Source organism: Ranitomeya variabilis, chromosome 2, assembly GCF_051348905.1.
Source record: "Ranitomeya variabilis isolate aRanVar5 chromosome 2, aRanVar5.hap1, whole genome shotgun sequence".
Taxonomy (NCBI): Eukaryota; Metazoa; Chordata; class Amphibia; order Anura; family Dendrobatidae; genus Ranitomeya; species Ranitomeya variabilis.
This window is the reverse complement of record NC_135233.1, coordinates 1,002,430,685-1,002,447,075: the sequence shown is the minus strand read 5'-3', so window position 1 is coordinate 1,002,447,075 and position 16,391 is coordinate 1,002,430,685. Positions and strand designations below refer to the sequence as shown.

Below are 16,391 nucleotides of genomic sequence, written 5' to 3'. Positions count from 1 at the left end.
CCGCCTGAAGCTCTAAATGAGGTTCCTCATAAAGCAACCCCAAGGCCAGAAAAAACGCATCCACATTGAGCAACGCAGGATCCCCTGGTGCCAATGCAAAAGCCCAGTCTTGAGGGTCGCCCCGGAGCAAGGAAATTACAATCCTGACCTGCTGTGCAGGGTCTCCGGCAGAGCGAGACTTCAGGGACAAAAACAATTTGCAATTATTTTTAAAATTTTGAAAGTGAGATCTATTCCCCGAGAAGAATTCAGGCAAAGGAATTCTAGGCTCAGACATAGGTGCATGAACAACAAAATCTTGCAAATATTGTACCTTTGTGGCGAGATTATTCAAACCTGCAGCCACACTCTGAAGATCCATTTCAAACAGGTGAACATAGAGCCATTCAAGGATTAGAAGGAGAGAAAGAGAGGAAGGCTGCAGAATAGGCAGACTAGCAAGTGATTCAATTAAGAGCACACTCAGAACTAGAGGGGAAAAAAACAAAAAAAAAAAATTGTAGCAGACTTCTTTTTTCTCTCCTTTCTCAGCAGTAATTTAACCCTTTTTGGGCCGGTCAAACTGTCATGATTCTCAATGGCGAGAGAACATAGCCCAGCATATATGAGAACTAGCTCTTGGAAGATGGAAACTATACTGACCATGAACTAAACCTGCCGCACAACTAGAAGTGGCCGGGTAGCATGCCTACGTTTTTTTATCCCTAGATGCCCAGCGCCAGCCGGAGAACTACCTAATCCTAGCAGAGGAAAAGACAGTCCTGGCTCACCTCTAGAGAAATTTTCCCAAAAGGCAGACAGAGGCCCCCACATATATTGGCGGTGATTTGAGATGAAATGACAAACGTAGTATGAAAATAGGTTTAGCAAAATCGAGGTCCGCTTACTAGATAGCAGGAAGACAGAAAGGGCACTTTCATGGTCAGCAGAAAACCCTATCAAAACACCATCCAGAAATTACTTTAAGACTCTAGCATTAACTCATAACACCAGAGTGGCAATTTCCGATCACTAGAGCTTTCCAGACACAGTAACGAAACAGCAGCTGTGAACAGGAACAAAATGCAAAAACACACAAGGACAAAAGTCCAACTTAGCTGGGAGTTGTCTAGTAGCAGGAACATGCACAGAAAGGCTTCTGATTACATTGTTGACCGGCAAGAAACTGACAGAGGAGCAAGGTTATATAGCGACTCCCACATGCTGATAGGAGCAGGTGAACAGAGGGGATGATGCACACAAGTTCAATTCCACAAGTGGCCACCGGGGGAGCCCAGAATCCAATTTCACAACACTCACCATCATCAGGGGCTTATCTACAGCATTCTGTAATGCTGTAGATAAGCCGCCGATGTTACCTGAAAGAGGAAAAAAAGACGTTAGATTATACTCACCCAGGGGCGGTCCCGCTCCGATGGGCGTCTCAGGTCCGGTACAGCGCCTCCCATCTTCATTCCATGACGTCCTCTTCTGGTCTTCACGCCGCTGCTTCAGCGCAGGCCTACTTTGTCTGCCCTGTTGAGGGCAGAGTAAAGTACTGCAGTGCGCAGGCGCCGGTAAGGTCAGAGAGGCCCGGCGCCTGCGCACTGCAGTACTTTGCTCTGCCCTCAACAGGGCAGACAAAGTACGCCTGGGCCGATGCCGCGGCGCGGAGACCAGAAGAGGACGTCATGGAATGAAGATAGGAGGCGCCGGAGCAAACCTGAGACGTCCATTTGACCATGGACCACACGGGACCGCCCAGGTGAGTATATTATAACCTCTTTCAGGTAACATCGGGGCTTATCTACAGCATTACAGAATGCTGTAGATAAGCCCCTGATAACGGTGAGCTTACCTCACCATCGATTTTGGTGGTGACAGGTTCCCTTTAAACAACTCACATAAATGAGGACCCACCAAAGAACCCACAATTTTATAATATTCGCCACTGAAGCCATCTGGGCCCGATGCTTTAGAAATCTTAAGAGTAGAGATGGCCTGCAGTACTTCATTAATGGTGATGGGTGAATTAAGCAAATTCCTTTGATCCTCTGTAACGCTAGGAACCATCCCACTCTGAAAGAAACACGAATCCTCCTTCACCTCCTCTCCTCCCGCTGCATATAGAGAGCTAAAAAAAGTTCAAATTCATCAATTATTTGTTTATTATCCAATGTAATTTCCTCATCTCGTTTACAAATCTTGCTGATCCTAGTCGCTTGTTTGTATGGTTTGGTGAGAGAGGCAAGCAACTTCCCTGGCCTGTTTCCCCATTTGAAATACCTGTGTTTCTGGTAATCCAAGCTGTATAGTGCTCTTTCATGTTCAATATTTTCGTCCACCTCTTTGGCCTCTACAAATTTCTGTCTGTTTATGGATGTATGGGACAGCTTAAATTTTTTATAGGCCTGAGTTAGTTTTCCCTGTGCTACTAATGTAGCCTCCAATAATTGTTTCCATTTATTCCCAACATAAGAGATGATTTGACCCCTTAATACCGCTTCAGAGGCCGCCCAAAACAAGTGTGCATCATTACAATGTTCCCTAAGTTTGGGCCATTGGGTGCATATACAGTACAGACCAAAAGTTTTGACACACCTATTATTCTGTATTTTCATGACTATGAAAATTGAAATTTCACACTGAAGCCATCAAAACTATGAATTAACACATGTGAAATTACATACTTAACAAAAAAGTGTGAAACAACTGAAAATGTGTCTTTTATTCTAGGTTCTTCAAAGAAACCACCTTTTTCTTTGATGACTGCTTTGCACACTCTTGGCATTCTCTTGATAATAATGAGCGTAAACCTGTTGGAACAAAAGAAATTAATGTCTCAACCAGAAAAGAACCAAGAAGATGATCACTGTCTTCAGGTCTCATCTGAAGGCTGAAGATGTTTTAGTGCTTTTTCTGTCTCATTGAAGGCCCAGTTTTTCACATTCATGGAGAAACGTAAGATTGCAGGAAATTGTAGACCAAAACAAATATTTTTTCCAGCTAAAATTGCACATGCGGGGTTGAGGGCCTTACATTTAGCTGCGACCGCAGCTGAGTAATCTTGAAAAAGAAACAGTTTATGGTGATCATAAAATAGTGATTGCTTCTTTCTGTATGCCGACAATAAGCTGACTTTATCCTGGAAGTCCAATACCCGGAAAATTCCTGGACGTAGCCTAGAATCTGTATTATTTCTAGGAGGACCCAAGCAATGAACTCTCTCGATTTTTAGGGCTTTTTAGAGCTTTCGGGAGCCATTACGATACCACTCCCGTAATATCAGCTGCTATGATCGATTCAGGGATTCCCACAAATTTCAAGTTATTACGACGAGACCTGTTTTCTAAATTGTCAACTTTTTCTAGAAGATAAGTGAAATTTTTGTCTCTCTGATCCAACTTCCTTGAAAGCTCTGTTATCATGTCCTCCATATCCGATACTCTCTGTTCTGCAGGCGTTATATGTGCCCCTTGTGTATTGACCTGAGTAGCAATGGCATCTAAAGTTGCCTGGAATGCTACCAGTCGTGAATCTATTTTTGGCATCAAAATGTCTGTAATGACCTGGGCAATAGATTGCGTGTTCTCACGTTCCATATCAGTAGATACATTAGGTGGAGAAGTAGTATTCTGTTGCCAGGTGGAGGGCCTATTTGATTTTCCAAATTTGGCCACAAATTTTTCCATAGTGTATGAAAGACTAGATGGACGTATGTCAATCTGTTAGTGACGTCGCTATTGAGGGTTTCACTCACATTAAAAAGTTTATCATCCCACACCTACAGAAAGGGGACCAGTCCGATATGCATTAGAAGAGATCCTACAAAAGGGGCAGAAATTATTCCAAATCAGCTCCCCCAATGCAGGTTTATTAGAACAAAGATCTCCCATTTATCAATGTAGAACTGATCTACTGCTCACATAAAGGAAGAAAAGAAAAAAGTCACAAAGCGCAGCACAATGACAGCAGAGCAGCCCTTAAATCCAGCAGGGGGCAGCACTAGTTGGAGCTACTTACGGTTGTTAAATAGTAGTGTCAAAAAGAAGGCATTAAATAATGCAGTAATGTCTGTACAGCGCCTCAATCTGAGACCCTGTACTCCGGCTCCTTACCCACACAGGCAGATAAGCACCACTTGTGCACTCCGGCATCACTGCTCACCAGGTCCCAGGAGCTGCGCCGCCAGCCATCAGCCTGCCACGCGGTATCCACCACCTCCTGCTTCCTCCTTCACACCGTCACGTGCTCCTCAGAGCCGGTCTCTGCCGCCGCTCTGGATCTCCCACCGGTGAGTATTCGCTGTCCTTCTCCCTTGTTGCGCAGGGGGATGGTGTAAGCGATCCAATGTGGCCTCCCACAGCCGCCGCCGTCTGAAACCACGTGCTTTGTGCTTCTCAGAACTACCTGTGCTTGTAACCTCCCGTGTCCCTGGAAAGCTGGACCCGATGCTGGGGGTCCTTGCCTGGTCCTTATCCCCGCTTCTTGCCTGATTTTAGGGCACGATGGCAACAGAATAAGACTGTGGTTGGTGAGCACTGTTAAAATGCGGCCATCTCGTAGCACCGCCTCCCGGAAGTGATCGGGTAACAATTTTTTGTTCAGTTTCTTCTGAGTGCGAGGATACCCTATATGTGGAGAAAAATTACTGCTTGGATGCATGGCAGCCCTCGGAAGGGAAAGAGCACCATTTGACTTTTTGAACCCAAAATTTCCTGGAATCGTTAGCAGACGCTATCTTATGTTAGGAGAGCCCCTGATGTGCCTAAACCACAAGTTATGCCATTTTGGGAACTAGACCCCTTAAAGAATTTATCTAGATGTGTGGTGTGCACTTTGAACTCCCAGGTGCTTCACAAAAGTTTATAACGCTGAACTGTGAAAATGAAAAAAAAAATCCCCCCAAAAAATGTTGGTTTTGCCCCAAATTTTTAATTTTCACAAGGGTAACAGGAGCAAAAATGCACCATACATTTTGTTGTGCAATTATTCTCGAGTATGCGGATACCCCATATGTGGAGGAAAACTACTTTTGAGGCACAGTGCAAAGCTCAGAAGGGAAGAAGTGCAATATTACAGTTCAGAGTTAGCTGGAATGATTTCAGGGTGCCATGTCAAATTGGCAGAGCCTCTGAGGTGGCAGATCAGCAGAACATCCCCCATAACTGACATTATTTTACAAACTACACCTCTTAATTAATTAATATAGGGGTGTAGTGAGCATGTTGACACCACATGTGCCTGCCTCACAGAAATTTGGGAACATTTTACATAACGTTTGGAATCACATTTATCCGGCACTCAACGTTGGGCACTTACTTTGGGGTTTTTCATCTAAATCTTCGAATGACGTGCTTCAGACGAAATCCCTGAGGGATCCATTCACTATAATGAGGCAGCAGAGTTACTACTCTGGACTCCATCTGGCCTCGGTCCAAAGAAGTCCTTCTCTTCAGAAGTGCACAAAACTGTGGTGGACCACGCTTGTCTGCATGCCTAAAAAGATGGACACCGGCATATCACAGGCCAGACAGCATCCACAGTGCCTCCATTTGCCTCAATATAGAGAATCTTCCACTGAAGATTCTGTCTAAATCATGTATTTCAGAGATTTACACCAAAGCCCTGGTGTAAGAACCCAGAGCAGAGAGCAGAATAAATGTGCGCTGAGCCTTACTGCGATCTATAGGAAGCAGAATAAACAAATTAACAGCAGGTCAAGAATTGGTTTTACTTATTTTTTATGCTGTTCCTCGTGTGGTATAAGTGATTAGACGACTTTATTCTTTAGATAGGTGCGATTACCACGATAACAGATTTATATTGTTTTTTTTATGCTTAGCTGCTGTTGCGCAAAAAAAGCATCTTTTAGTGTGTATCGCCATAATTTGAGAGCTATACGTTTTCCATATTTCTGCCGACAATAGTCATGTTGGGGCTTGTTTATTGCGGGTCAAGTTGATGTTTTTATTGGTTCCATTTTCGAGCACATGAAAGTCTTTGATCGCTTTCTATTCCAATGTTTAGTAGGCAGAATGAACAAAAACCAGCAATTCAGGAATTGTTTTGGTGGGAGGGGGTTTATGTTGTAAAAATGATAAGGCATCTTTATCTTCGGGACAGTACGATTACAGCGATACCACATTAAGGCTACGTTCACATTTGCGTTGCGTCGGGCGCAGGTTCGGCGACGCATAGCGGCGCATGCGTCATGCACCCCTATATTTAACATGGGGGCGCATGGACATGCGTTGCCTTGCGTTTTGTGATGCATGCGTCATTTTTGGCGCAAGCGTCAGGGCGCACAGGACGCTGCATGTTGCATTTTTTTTGCGCCGAAAATCAGGCCAAAATTGGAAGCATGCGTCACAAAAAGCTGCGTTTTGCATGCGTTTTTGCGACGCTGCGCCGCACAACGCAAATGTGAACGTAGCCTTATACCATTTTTTTATGTTCTGGCGCTGTTACACAATAAAAACTATTTTATAGAAAAAATTATTCTTTTTGCATCGCTGTATTCTGAGAGCTATAACTTTTTTATTTTTCCACTGATGGAGCTGTATGACAGCTTGTTTTTTTGCGGGACTAGATGATGTTTTCCGCCATACAAGTTTTATTTACATTCGTCTTTTTGATCACGTTTTAATCCACTTTTTGTTCGGCGGTATGATGAAAAAGTAGGGTTTTTTTTGTTTGTTATTTTTATAGTGTTCACTGAAGGGTTTAATAAACGTGTCAATTTTATTAGTCAGGTTGTTCCGGATGCAGCAATACCAAATATGTGTCCTTTTTTTGCTTTCTTTTTATGTACATACAAATACTGATTTATGGGTACAGTATATGCTGTATATATTTTTTATTTTGTGATTTTTAAAAATATTTTTCCAATTTTTTTTCACTTTTTTACTTACTCCCTCTAGCTGTCACTTCAGCTCTCACACCAGCTTCTTAGAGCATGTTGTGAGCATGTCTAACAAGCTTGCTAGAGCCTTGCGACCCGTTGTCGTCATAACAACCTTCAGTCACTATGACAATGATTGGACCCTCAAGATGATGTCGCGGAGGCATCGATTAGAGGGGAGAGAGACCTCCCCTCTCCCTGCCCTCTAAATGCTGCAATGCTGCAAAATTGCCAGGACGTATCCATATGTACAAGGTCAGGAAGTCCTTTCCAACCTGGACGTATTGATACATCTAAGGCCGTGGAGGGGTTAAAGTTTATTGCTTTGGTGTACTTTAATAAAAATAATACCAAAAGCAGCCATAGGAAATATGCCATGTTAGCCACTTATTGGCAAAGGCATTAAACTAGTGTATTTTCATACTCTCCCCTTTGTTCATGGTAGCTCCACTCAAAATCAATTTGGGCCTTTTTAGCAGAGTGACTATGGGGGCTACAGAAGAGATGGTGGAATCATTTTTTAACACTGTGGTAAATGGTTGCTCAATCATTCTCCTAAAAAAAGTGAAGAACTCTTTACATCCAGTTTTTCGCTTTTGGACTATTACTGATGTTTTGTGGAATTTTAAATATGAACGAAAAAAACTTCAAGAAGTTTTGAGTCAGAAAAATGTTCAACCAGTTCTCGCTAAACCCACTCTATGACCCACTTGACTGGTCATTATCAGTGTATTACATGAATTGCCATAAAACAATGGAATTTCGGAATGTCAAATTTGTAGTGAATTATAATGGGAATAAAATTAATAATTTAAATACTTATTTAACTTTTTTTTTTATGTTCTTAATTGATTTAGATTGTATGTACAGTCCAATTAAGGCTGTGTGTTTGAGTTCACAGATCCTCTCTGATACCTACAGCACCCTCTGCTGGGAAAAAATGTAATTTTGGTGTACAGGCCCAGAAAAATGTAAATTTTGTCTACAGGCCCGAAAAACAAACTCAAACAATTTACTTTTGCCATTGAGAAACAAAAACGATTTACCTTGCAGCTATACTTCTTGATAAGCTATTATTTGGGAAAATGTAGATATGTGTCTAAAAGACATACAGTACTGTACAAAAGTTTTAGGCGGGTGTAGAGAAAATGCTCAAATTAAGAATGCTTTCAAAAATAGATGTGTTGGTAGATTGTTGAAATGTGAAGTCAATAAACAAAAGAGAAATCTACGGTAAATTAAATCAATTTTTGGTGTCACCACCTTTTAAAACAGCATCAATTCTTCTAGATATAGTTAAACACAGCTTTTGAAGGAACTCGGCAGTGAGATACTTCCAAACATCTTGGAGAACTAACCACAGATAGTTTGTGGATGTCTCTTCTGCAAATCCTTCTGTCTCCTCATGTAATCACAGACAGACCCACCGATGTGGAGATCAGGGCTCTGTGGTGGCCATATCATCACTTCCAGGATTCCTTGTTCTTCTTTACTCTGAAGATAGTTCTTAATGACATTGGCTGTATATTTGGGGTCGTTGTCCTATTGCACAATAAATTTGGAGCGAATCAGATGCCTTCCTCATGGTATTATATGATGAATGAGTATGTGCATGTATTTCTCAGCAATGAGGACTTCATTAAACCTGATCAAAATCTCAACTCTATTTGCAAGGAACCTCCACCATGGCTCATGGTTGACTGCAGACACTCATTATTACTGCTCTCCAGCCCAGCTTTCTGTTATAGCCAAATATTCCACATTTTGATTCATCAGTCCAATGCCCCTGTTGCCATTTTTCCTACGTTCCCATGTTTTCAAGCATAGTTGAGTCGCTCGTTTTCATGTCAAAAGTATGATTTTTGGCAGTCCCTCTTCCATGGACTTCTAGACAGACATCTATGAATAGTAGATAAATGTAGCTTGGTCCCATCTTCTGATTTTAAAGAGAAGTCTGATATGTATTTCATCTGCTGGACTTATTTTCCTTAGCCGACTACTGCATCTATACTTCTCAACGTTGCCCATTTCTTGGTGCTTCAAAAAAGCTTGAACAGCATATGTAGAAACCTCTGTCTGCTTCGACCCAGCTGATACAATATTGTGTCTTGCTGATTTGCCCAGTCTTACTATGGTGTATGATCTGCAACATGAACCTGTCTTCCACAACCTCACCTTTGCCGAAGAGTTTGGCTGTTCCTCACCCAGTTTTAAGCCTCACACACAGCTGTTTCTGTTTCAGTTAATGATCATGTTTCAACTCACAAATGAAAATGATGATCATTATCACCTGTTTTGTATAATTGGTTACTCATTCACCCCTACTATAATCCTACAAAATCCATGACTTTGTGGACCTGTACCTAGAACTGATGCAGTTTTGAAGGCAAAGGGCGGTCGCACCAAATATTGATTTGATTTAGATTTCTCTTTTGTTAATTTACTTTGCATTTTGTTAATTGATACAAATAAAGTTTTAACATTTTTTATTTTTGAGAGCATTTTCATCTGGTAGCATTTTTTCATGCCTGCCTGAAACAATTGTACAATGCTGTATGTGGCACAACCCATCCTGCCTAAACTGAAGTCAGTCGGTCCCCCAAACATGAGAGTTTCAGCTCAGAGTTGGAGAGATCCTCATGCTTACTGCCAGCGTCAGACAAGCGCATGAAAAAATTGTCCAATTTTCATCCAGAAAACTCCTATGATTTGTATCCATTCTGTCATCCGTGTGCCATCCCTATGTCTGTATTTTATATCTACGTGGCATCCAAATTTATACATCAACTTTTTAAACTGTACATGACTAACTACAGTTCCTTAGGTTAATGATGTCAATGTGTCCGTAAAACTTGGATACAAAATGGAAGTTCCTTATGAGTCTGATTATTTTGGTGCACCCATAGACTTGTATAGGCAAGTCTCAACCAAGATACAGAAGAGAACAGTGCATGATCCAGTGTTTTTTTTACATGGACACACTGACCAATTTTTACTGGAACATCAATTGTTCTCAGGATACATTTGTGTGAACGATCTCTAAATCTGATATCTACATAAGTGAAATCACACAGTGTGACTGGATGCATTCATCCAAAATTCACAGTCTGAGAACAGACTGAAACGTACAAACTGGCCTTTGAGGTTGTTGAGTTTGGGTCAGGAGACCTGCGGCCAGTCCATGTATCATGGTCCATTCTTGGACCATGAATGTTGGATATGTGAAGCCAGCTTGACAGTCTTTCTTGGTATGATGTGTCATTTGGAAGCAATTTTGAAATAGGAGATCTGTTTTTGTGGTGGAAGAATTAGTTTGAGTCTGTAAATGAATGCTCAAATATGGTGTTATCCAAGCACAATGACCACGTCATCATAATGATCGGTGGGTATCATGTATGTGCACTCTCCATGAATTACACACTGAGAGCTTATACTAGTAATATGCTATCAATATCTTTACTGAGATTCTTTTTAGGGTATACACAGATTTGGGTGCAATTCAAAATGGCACATGAGCGTTAGCGTTCCAGTTTTTAGTTAGTTATCAGAATGAATCATCTCCATTTTACAGGACCCTTAGTTGCCCCTGTACAGACCCAAAAGTAACACATTGTGCCCTGTGTTATAACTCATATAGCGGTCACGTATTGTGAATCTCACCTGCTTCCCAGCCGATTCTCAGGCTTCTTGGCGAGAAATAGTCTACATATATCCTTTGATTCATTAGTAAAATTTGCATGGGTGAATACAACATCTTCCTCCAATGTCCTGCGTTTCAGCTCATCCTTACTTTTATCTTTTTCCTTTGGATCTCTAAATGGCGTGTGGCCTGCGACCATTTCAAATATAGTGCAGCCCACTGAAAACCAGTCAACTGGATACAGATAACTCTCATCCTTTAGCATCTCAGGCGCCATGTAACCATTAGTACCAGCCTACAACACACAGAGAAAGAACAAGTAAGAATATGTCATATTACAAAATACACAACTATAGAATACATACATAGGATGACATGCATTATGGTAAAAATATATTAAGCAAGCCTCAATTCTAGAACTACTTTAGCACAGGTCAAATTCTCAGTGCGTCCTTCTATTAGTCCAGAGAGGGCAAAAAGAAGCAAAAAAGACATATTTCACATCAATGAGCACCATGCATTGCTTCATTTTCCATAAGGTAGTGTGTCGGTGGTCTCAGCAGTGGGGAATTCTATGCATCAGCTACGGTAATTGTCTGGCAAACTGTTCTAAAAAGAGATGTTATCCAAAATGGACAACCTCTTTAATAACAAATTGCTAAAAACAAGGGTGTACATTCTTTGAGTTACACCAGTTGTTCTCTATAAAGCCATAAAGTTTTAAGTTCAATCAATACTGCCCAAATTGTTAAAAACATTTGATTCCCCCACAGTCTCCACACTGTGCTGAAGATGATGAGAACATGATGGCACCTTCCTGAGTATCTTCTCAATACTGTTAAGGCTTGTTTGTTGGCACTTTGGGAATCCTCAACTCTACCAACTCACAATGACTTTCTGGAGCCATGTTACTCACCTGTCCCAGCTCCAGCACCAGGTCTTGTGTCTTATGTCTGGTTCCCTGTGTGATAGTCCATGCCGAGTTACTGTATTATCCCCGGCAAATACCATTGATGTCATTACCCAAGATAGGCTCACGCACCCATGTGGCCTGAGCAGTTAGAAAGCATAGTTTTTAACTTCAACTTGTTTGTTAGCAGATTGCTTTTCCTTCTTTTTGACTCCGTTCCAGCCAGATGTCTAAAAATCTCTTCTGTGCCTACCGTCTTTCATTTTACTATCAGTGCTATTTTCAAGCTAAGTACTCACTTATTATTCTGCCATGAAGATTCCAGATTCGCAACTTCTTACAAATGTTCTTGGCACATTTCATTTTCTGCTATCAAGGTAACAAATTTCTGTAAGCAAGTTACCAGTTTTCTAATACATTTCTTTTATTTATGTGTTTGCTAATTATTAGAGTAGGTCCATCAGAGAAGTGTCACCTTGCTGTGGTTGATATGCATACATGAATTGGCCAATTTATTTGCTAAGAACATTTATTTTTGTAAGTACATATCATTTAGCAATAATGCATTTCATATCTCAAATATTCAGTATTTGCATATACCTTGGCCCTTACAGAGTGATGCTGTGCTTTTATATTTATATATATATATATATATACATACATATATTTCTCCACACACCTGGCCCTGTTTCATCTCATACTTGCATACCCTGCTGTCCTGGTCCTTGCTACATGCAGTAAACATAGCTTATGTCAGATGATGGGTTGTTCACATGAAAAGTTATGCAATACTGTACTTAATGCGGTGTAACCAATGGATTTGAAATGCTGTCATAAATACTATTTGAAGCATCTCCACATGCCTTTAGGTGTGCCACTCCTGCCATCTGTCTACTATTGGTATTTAGGAGCTCAGCGGTTGGCTCCAGAGGAACTCGCACCCGTTTCAAGCTAAGTCTAATTCACTGGGTGTCCCACCTACCCGTTTGATTACCATAGAGAAAAAGAAATGACAACTGTGCAAAAGGTTGTGACTGTTACCCAAAAAGAACCAGTACTGCAGTCTATTAACTGTCCACGTCGTATGATTATTGTAGTAAGATGTAATGGCTTTTGCGCTTATGTTGCCTCCTCATTACGAAACATAAGCCCTCAGTTTTGGATTCTCCCTTTTTTTTGTTAAGCCCTTAACCACTTGTTTTTGTATTTGTGCCATTTAACAAAATATGTTGGAATTATATGAAATACTGTAATTCTTGCTGTGCAGTCATTTGGAGCACTGAAACATTCTCATCTTTCATGGTTCCACCTATTTTTGAATTTGATTGATGACTGAATTGTATATTAATCTACCAAATGCTACAACATATACAGTATATGAAAAAATATACTCTCAAGATGTGACCATTTCTTCCTCCCCGGCAAATATGACTGTATTGATTGCATTGATTCATGTGACATCCATAACGAATTGTGTTGGCAACTGCAAATTAATCAAGTCTATGTTGGTTGCGACTGAAGGACATGAGTCACCATGCCAGTATGCCAGCTGTGTGTTTCCGTGCGTATAGCAGATTGTATTCATTTCTCTAAGAATTCTTTATCGTGTGGATATGAGCAGGTGCTATGCTCTGAAATATTACAGAAATGTACTAGAGCATTGTCAAAAGCATCGATAATAAAATATAGACAAAAATCTGTCTACCTAAATAATGTGAAGTATATGTTACAGGACAAATCTTATCCAAGTTCTAACATGGGTTGTCAGGGACTTTCTTTAGGATAGGTAATCAATATCTGATTGGTAGGGGTGCGACACCCTGTACCCCCGCCTATAGCTGTATCTGGTGCGGACTGTGCCGGATGTGCTCACTTGTGGAATGTAACTACATAGCTCCTTCAACTGCATAGTGGCCGTGGATGGGTACTGCACCTCTGCCCCCTATCAATTCAAATAGAGGGCGGATGTGAAGTACCCGGCCATGGCCACTATACAGTTCTAAGAGCTGTGCAACTCCACAACTGTGTACATCCGTCCTCCGCCAGCACTCAGAGCAGCTAATCGGTTGTGGTATTGAGCGTTGTACCTTCACTGATCAGATATTGACCTACGTTAAGGATAGGCCATCAGTATAAAGGTCCTGGACAATCCCCTCGATACTTGGATACAACCATCACTCATATTCAAAGACAGCACTCAGGTACAGGGCTCTTTCTTTCTGGGATATGCCATAAATGTCTGATAGATGAGAGTTCTACCTTTGGGGCCATTACCTACAAGGAGACTTGGGGTCCCCTGACACAGTCAAAGAGCTTGGCTGTAGCTTTCTCTGTTCTAGTGTATAGGATTTGCTACTCTAACCTAGTCAATCTGGAGAGCTCAGTTCTTAGAATATCCTCTAAAAAAATATTTTTTGTGGGCAAACCTAGGCATGGCCTCCATAAACCCTTTTGCAATGTCTTAAAATTTGGGGCCAAAATGCTTTGCAGTAGGGAAGTGTACACAAAGTCCCCCAACGTAAGACTCACAATGTACAACATGAATCACTTTACACTTCGGGATTGTGCAGTGTGGCATTCCTCATAGGGTGGAACTGATCTTCATGGACGAGTGCCAGCTAGCCAGTTGACCTGTAACAATTCAATGAGGGGTGGGTAAGGAGTCACAATTCCGTAAAGCTATTCATGACTTCTCTATAGGAGCCACGCTATGCCAGGCTACCCCTGGAGTTCTGTGTAGTCAGTATGCAGAGCACATTAGGGTGATGATTGCAACTTTTCATTGCACGTGGTTTTAATACAAAGGAGAAGTTCTATGGCATCTCCAAGCAGAGTGCGGCAGCTGCATTCGGGACGCCGATATGAACCAACTCTGCAGCCAATAAGTGCCTTATAGACTTATTACTACTTGGCATTGGGAAACTTTGCTGCTGCTCCGCACTAAGAGGATTGTATTTTTTTGCCAAGAATAGTAGAGTCAGACCAATTAGCAAACATTTTGGAAACAAGAAGAACTAGGCTATTACTGTAAAAGGAACACTGGGGGATTGAGAACTCCGTTGAAATGAGGGTGAAATTAATTTATATGATTCACAGAATTCCACATCCACATACCCTATAATATCTGCAGGTGACACAAATGTCTTTATAAGACAAAAAATACTGGTTTTATGAATCATAATGTTAAAAAATCCTCAGCTTCCAAGGCATTTTAGATAAGAAGCATGGATTACAGCTTCAGGAACATGATGCGAATTAGATCACCTATAGAATAAAGCCAAAATTTCGCTTTGTTGGCAATAAGGGTCTAAAGGGTACAGGGGCTGACTGGCCTAGGTGGCAAAGAGGCAAATGCCCCCCGGGCCACTCCCCCAGCAGCTGTTCAGGGCCGGCTGCCTGGTGGTGGCTACAGCCACACAGCAAATTGTGCGCAGCCATGTCCGCTGTACTGTGACGCGGCCGGCAGCAGACACAGCCGCATCACAGTTAGCGCACACGTCTGCGCTGGGGCCGGGAGTTATGCTTGGCTGTCACCTTGACAGCTGCACAGCTTCTGCTCCCTTCATGTTCACTATACTTCCAGGTTAGGTGTCGGCCATGCGCGATGGCATCCTCACGCACGCGCCGACATGTCCCGAATGCTAGAAGCAGAGAGGTGCTGCAGGGGAGCGACTGGTGAGGTAAGTATGAAAAACTTTTTTGTTTTCTTTATAAAATAAATTTAATGGTGGCTAACTGCAAGTGATTAAGTGGGGGGTGTAAGGAGACTGCACATGATGGAATTTGGGGGTTAAAGGAGACTGCACATGATGGAGTGAGGGGGTAAGTGGGGCTGCACATGATGAAGGGGAGTGGGGCTGGACATGATGGAGTTTAGTAGATAAAGGAGACTGCACATGATGAAGTGGGGAGAGTGGGGCTGTACATTGCGGAATAGAGCCGCACATGATGATGTGGGGGTAAGGGGGATTGCGCATGATGAAGGGAGAATGGGGCTGCACATGAAGTGGGGGGTAAGGGGGACTGCACATGATGAAGTGGGAGGGAGTAACGGGGACTGCACATGATGAAATGGGGGAGTGGGGCTGCACATGATGAAGTGGGGGGTAAGGGGGACTGCACATGATGAAGTGGGGGGTAAGGTGAACTGCACATGAAGTGGGGGTAATGGGGACTGCTCATGATAAAGTGGGGGGTAAGATGGACTGCACATGAAGTGGGGGGTAAGGGTGACTGCACATGATGAAGTGGGGGGTAAGGGTACTGCACATGATGAAGTGGGTGGGTAATGGGGACTGCACATGATGAAGTGGGGGGTAAGGGTACTGCACATGATGAAGTGGGTGGGTAATGGGGACTGCACATGATGAAGTGGGGGGAAGGGGACTGCAAGACTGCACATGATGAAGTGTGTCTGAGGTGGGACTGCTCATGATTAAATGGAAGGGGGATAGGGGGCTGCAAATGATGAATGGGCACTGCAGGTGAAGTGAGGGGGTGATAGGGGACTGCAATGAATGAAGTAAGGGGACTTCAAATTAAAGTGGGGGGACTGCAAATGATGAATTCAGTGTGAGGGACAGGGGACAGCAATTTAATTGAAGGTGGGGAGAGCAAATGATCAATTGAAGAGGGGGTGGGGAGAGCAAATGATGATCTAGGGGAAGAACAAATAATTAATTTTAAGGGTGGGGGAGTAAATGCTGTATTGAATGTGGGGTAGAGCAGTTGATAATGAATAGAGGGTGGGAGAGAAAGACATGACAATGAATTGGGGCGGGAGGGGCATGTAACTATAATGAATCGGGGTTAGGGTTAGAGTGGTAGGTACATAGTGGGGAGCGTTGAGGATGAAGTGACTGGTAATGAATTGGGGGAAAGGGTACAGGTGCTAATTAATTTATATATTAAATGGGGAAAGTGGCTATTTATAGTTAGTGGGTGCACAGTGGTGGATT

General features: G+C 42.3%; 1 protein-coding gene across 1 annotated transcript in view; it reads right to left on the bottom strand.

The window, feature by feature from the left end:
• GRK7 (G protein-coupled receptor kinase 7) overlaps nucleotides 1–16,391 on the bottom strand; it is a 55,604-nt gene that overhangs the window by 15,803 nt on the left and 23,410 nt on the right. The window contains exon 3 of the mRNA XM_077291207.1: nucleotides 10,544–10,818. Within this exon, the coding sequence (XP_077147322.1) occupies nucleotides 10,544–10,818 (275 nt within the window). The remainder of the gene's footprint in view (nucleotides 1–10,543; nucleotides 10,819–16,391) is intronic.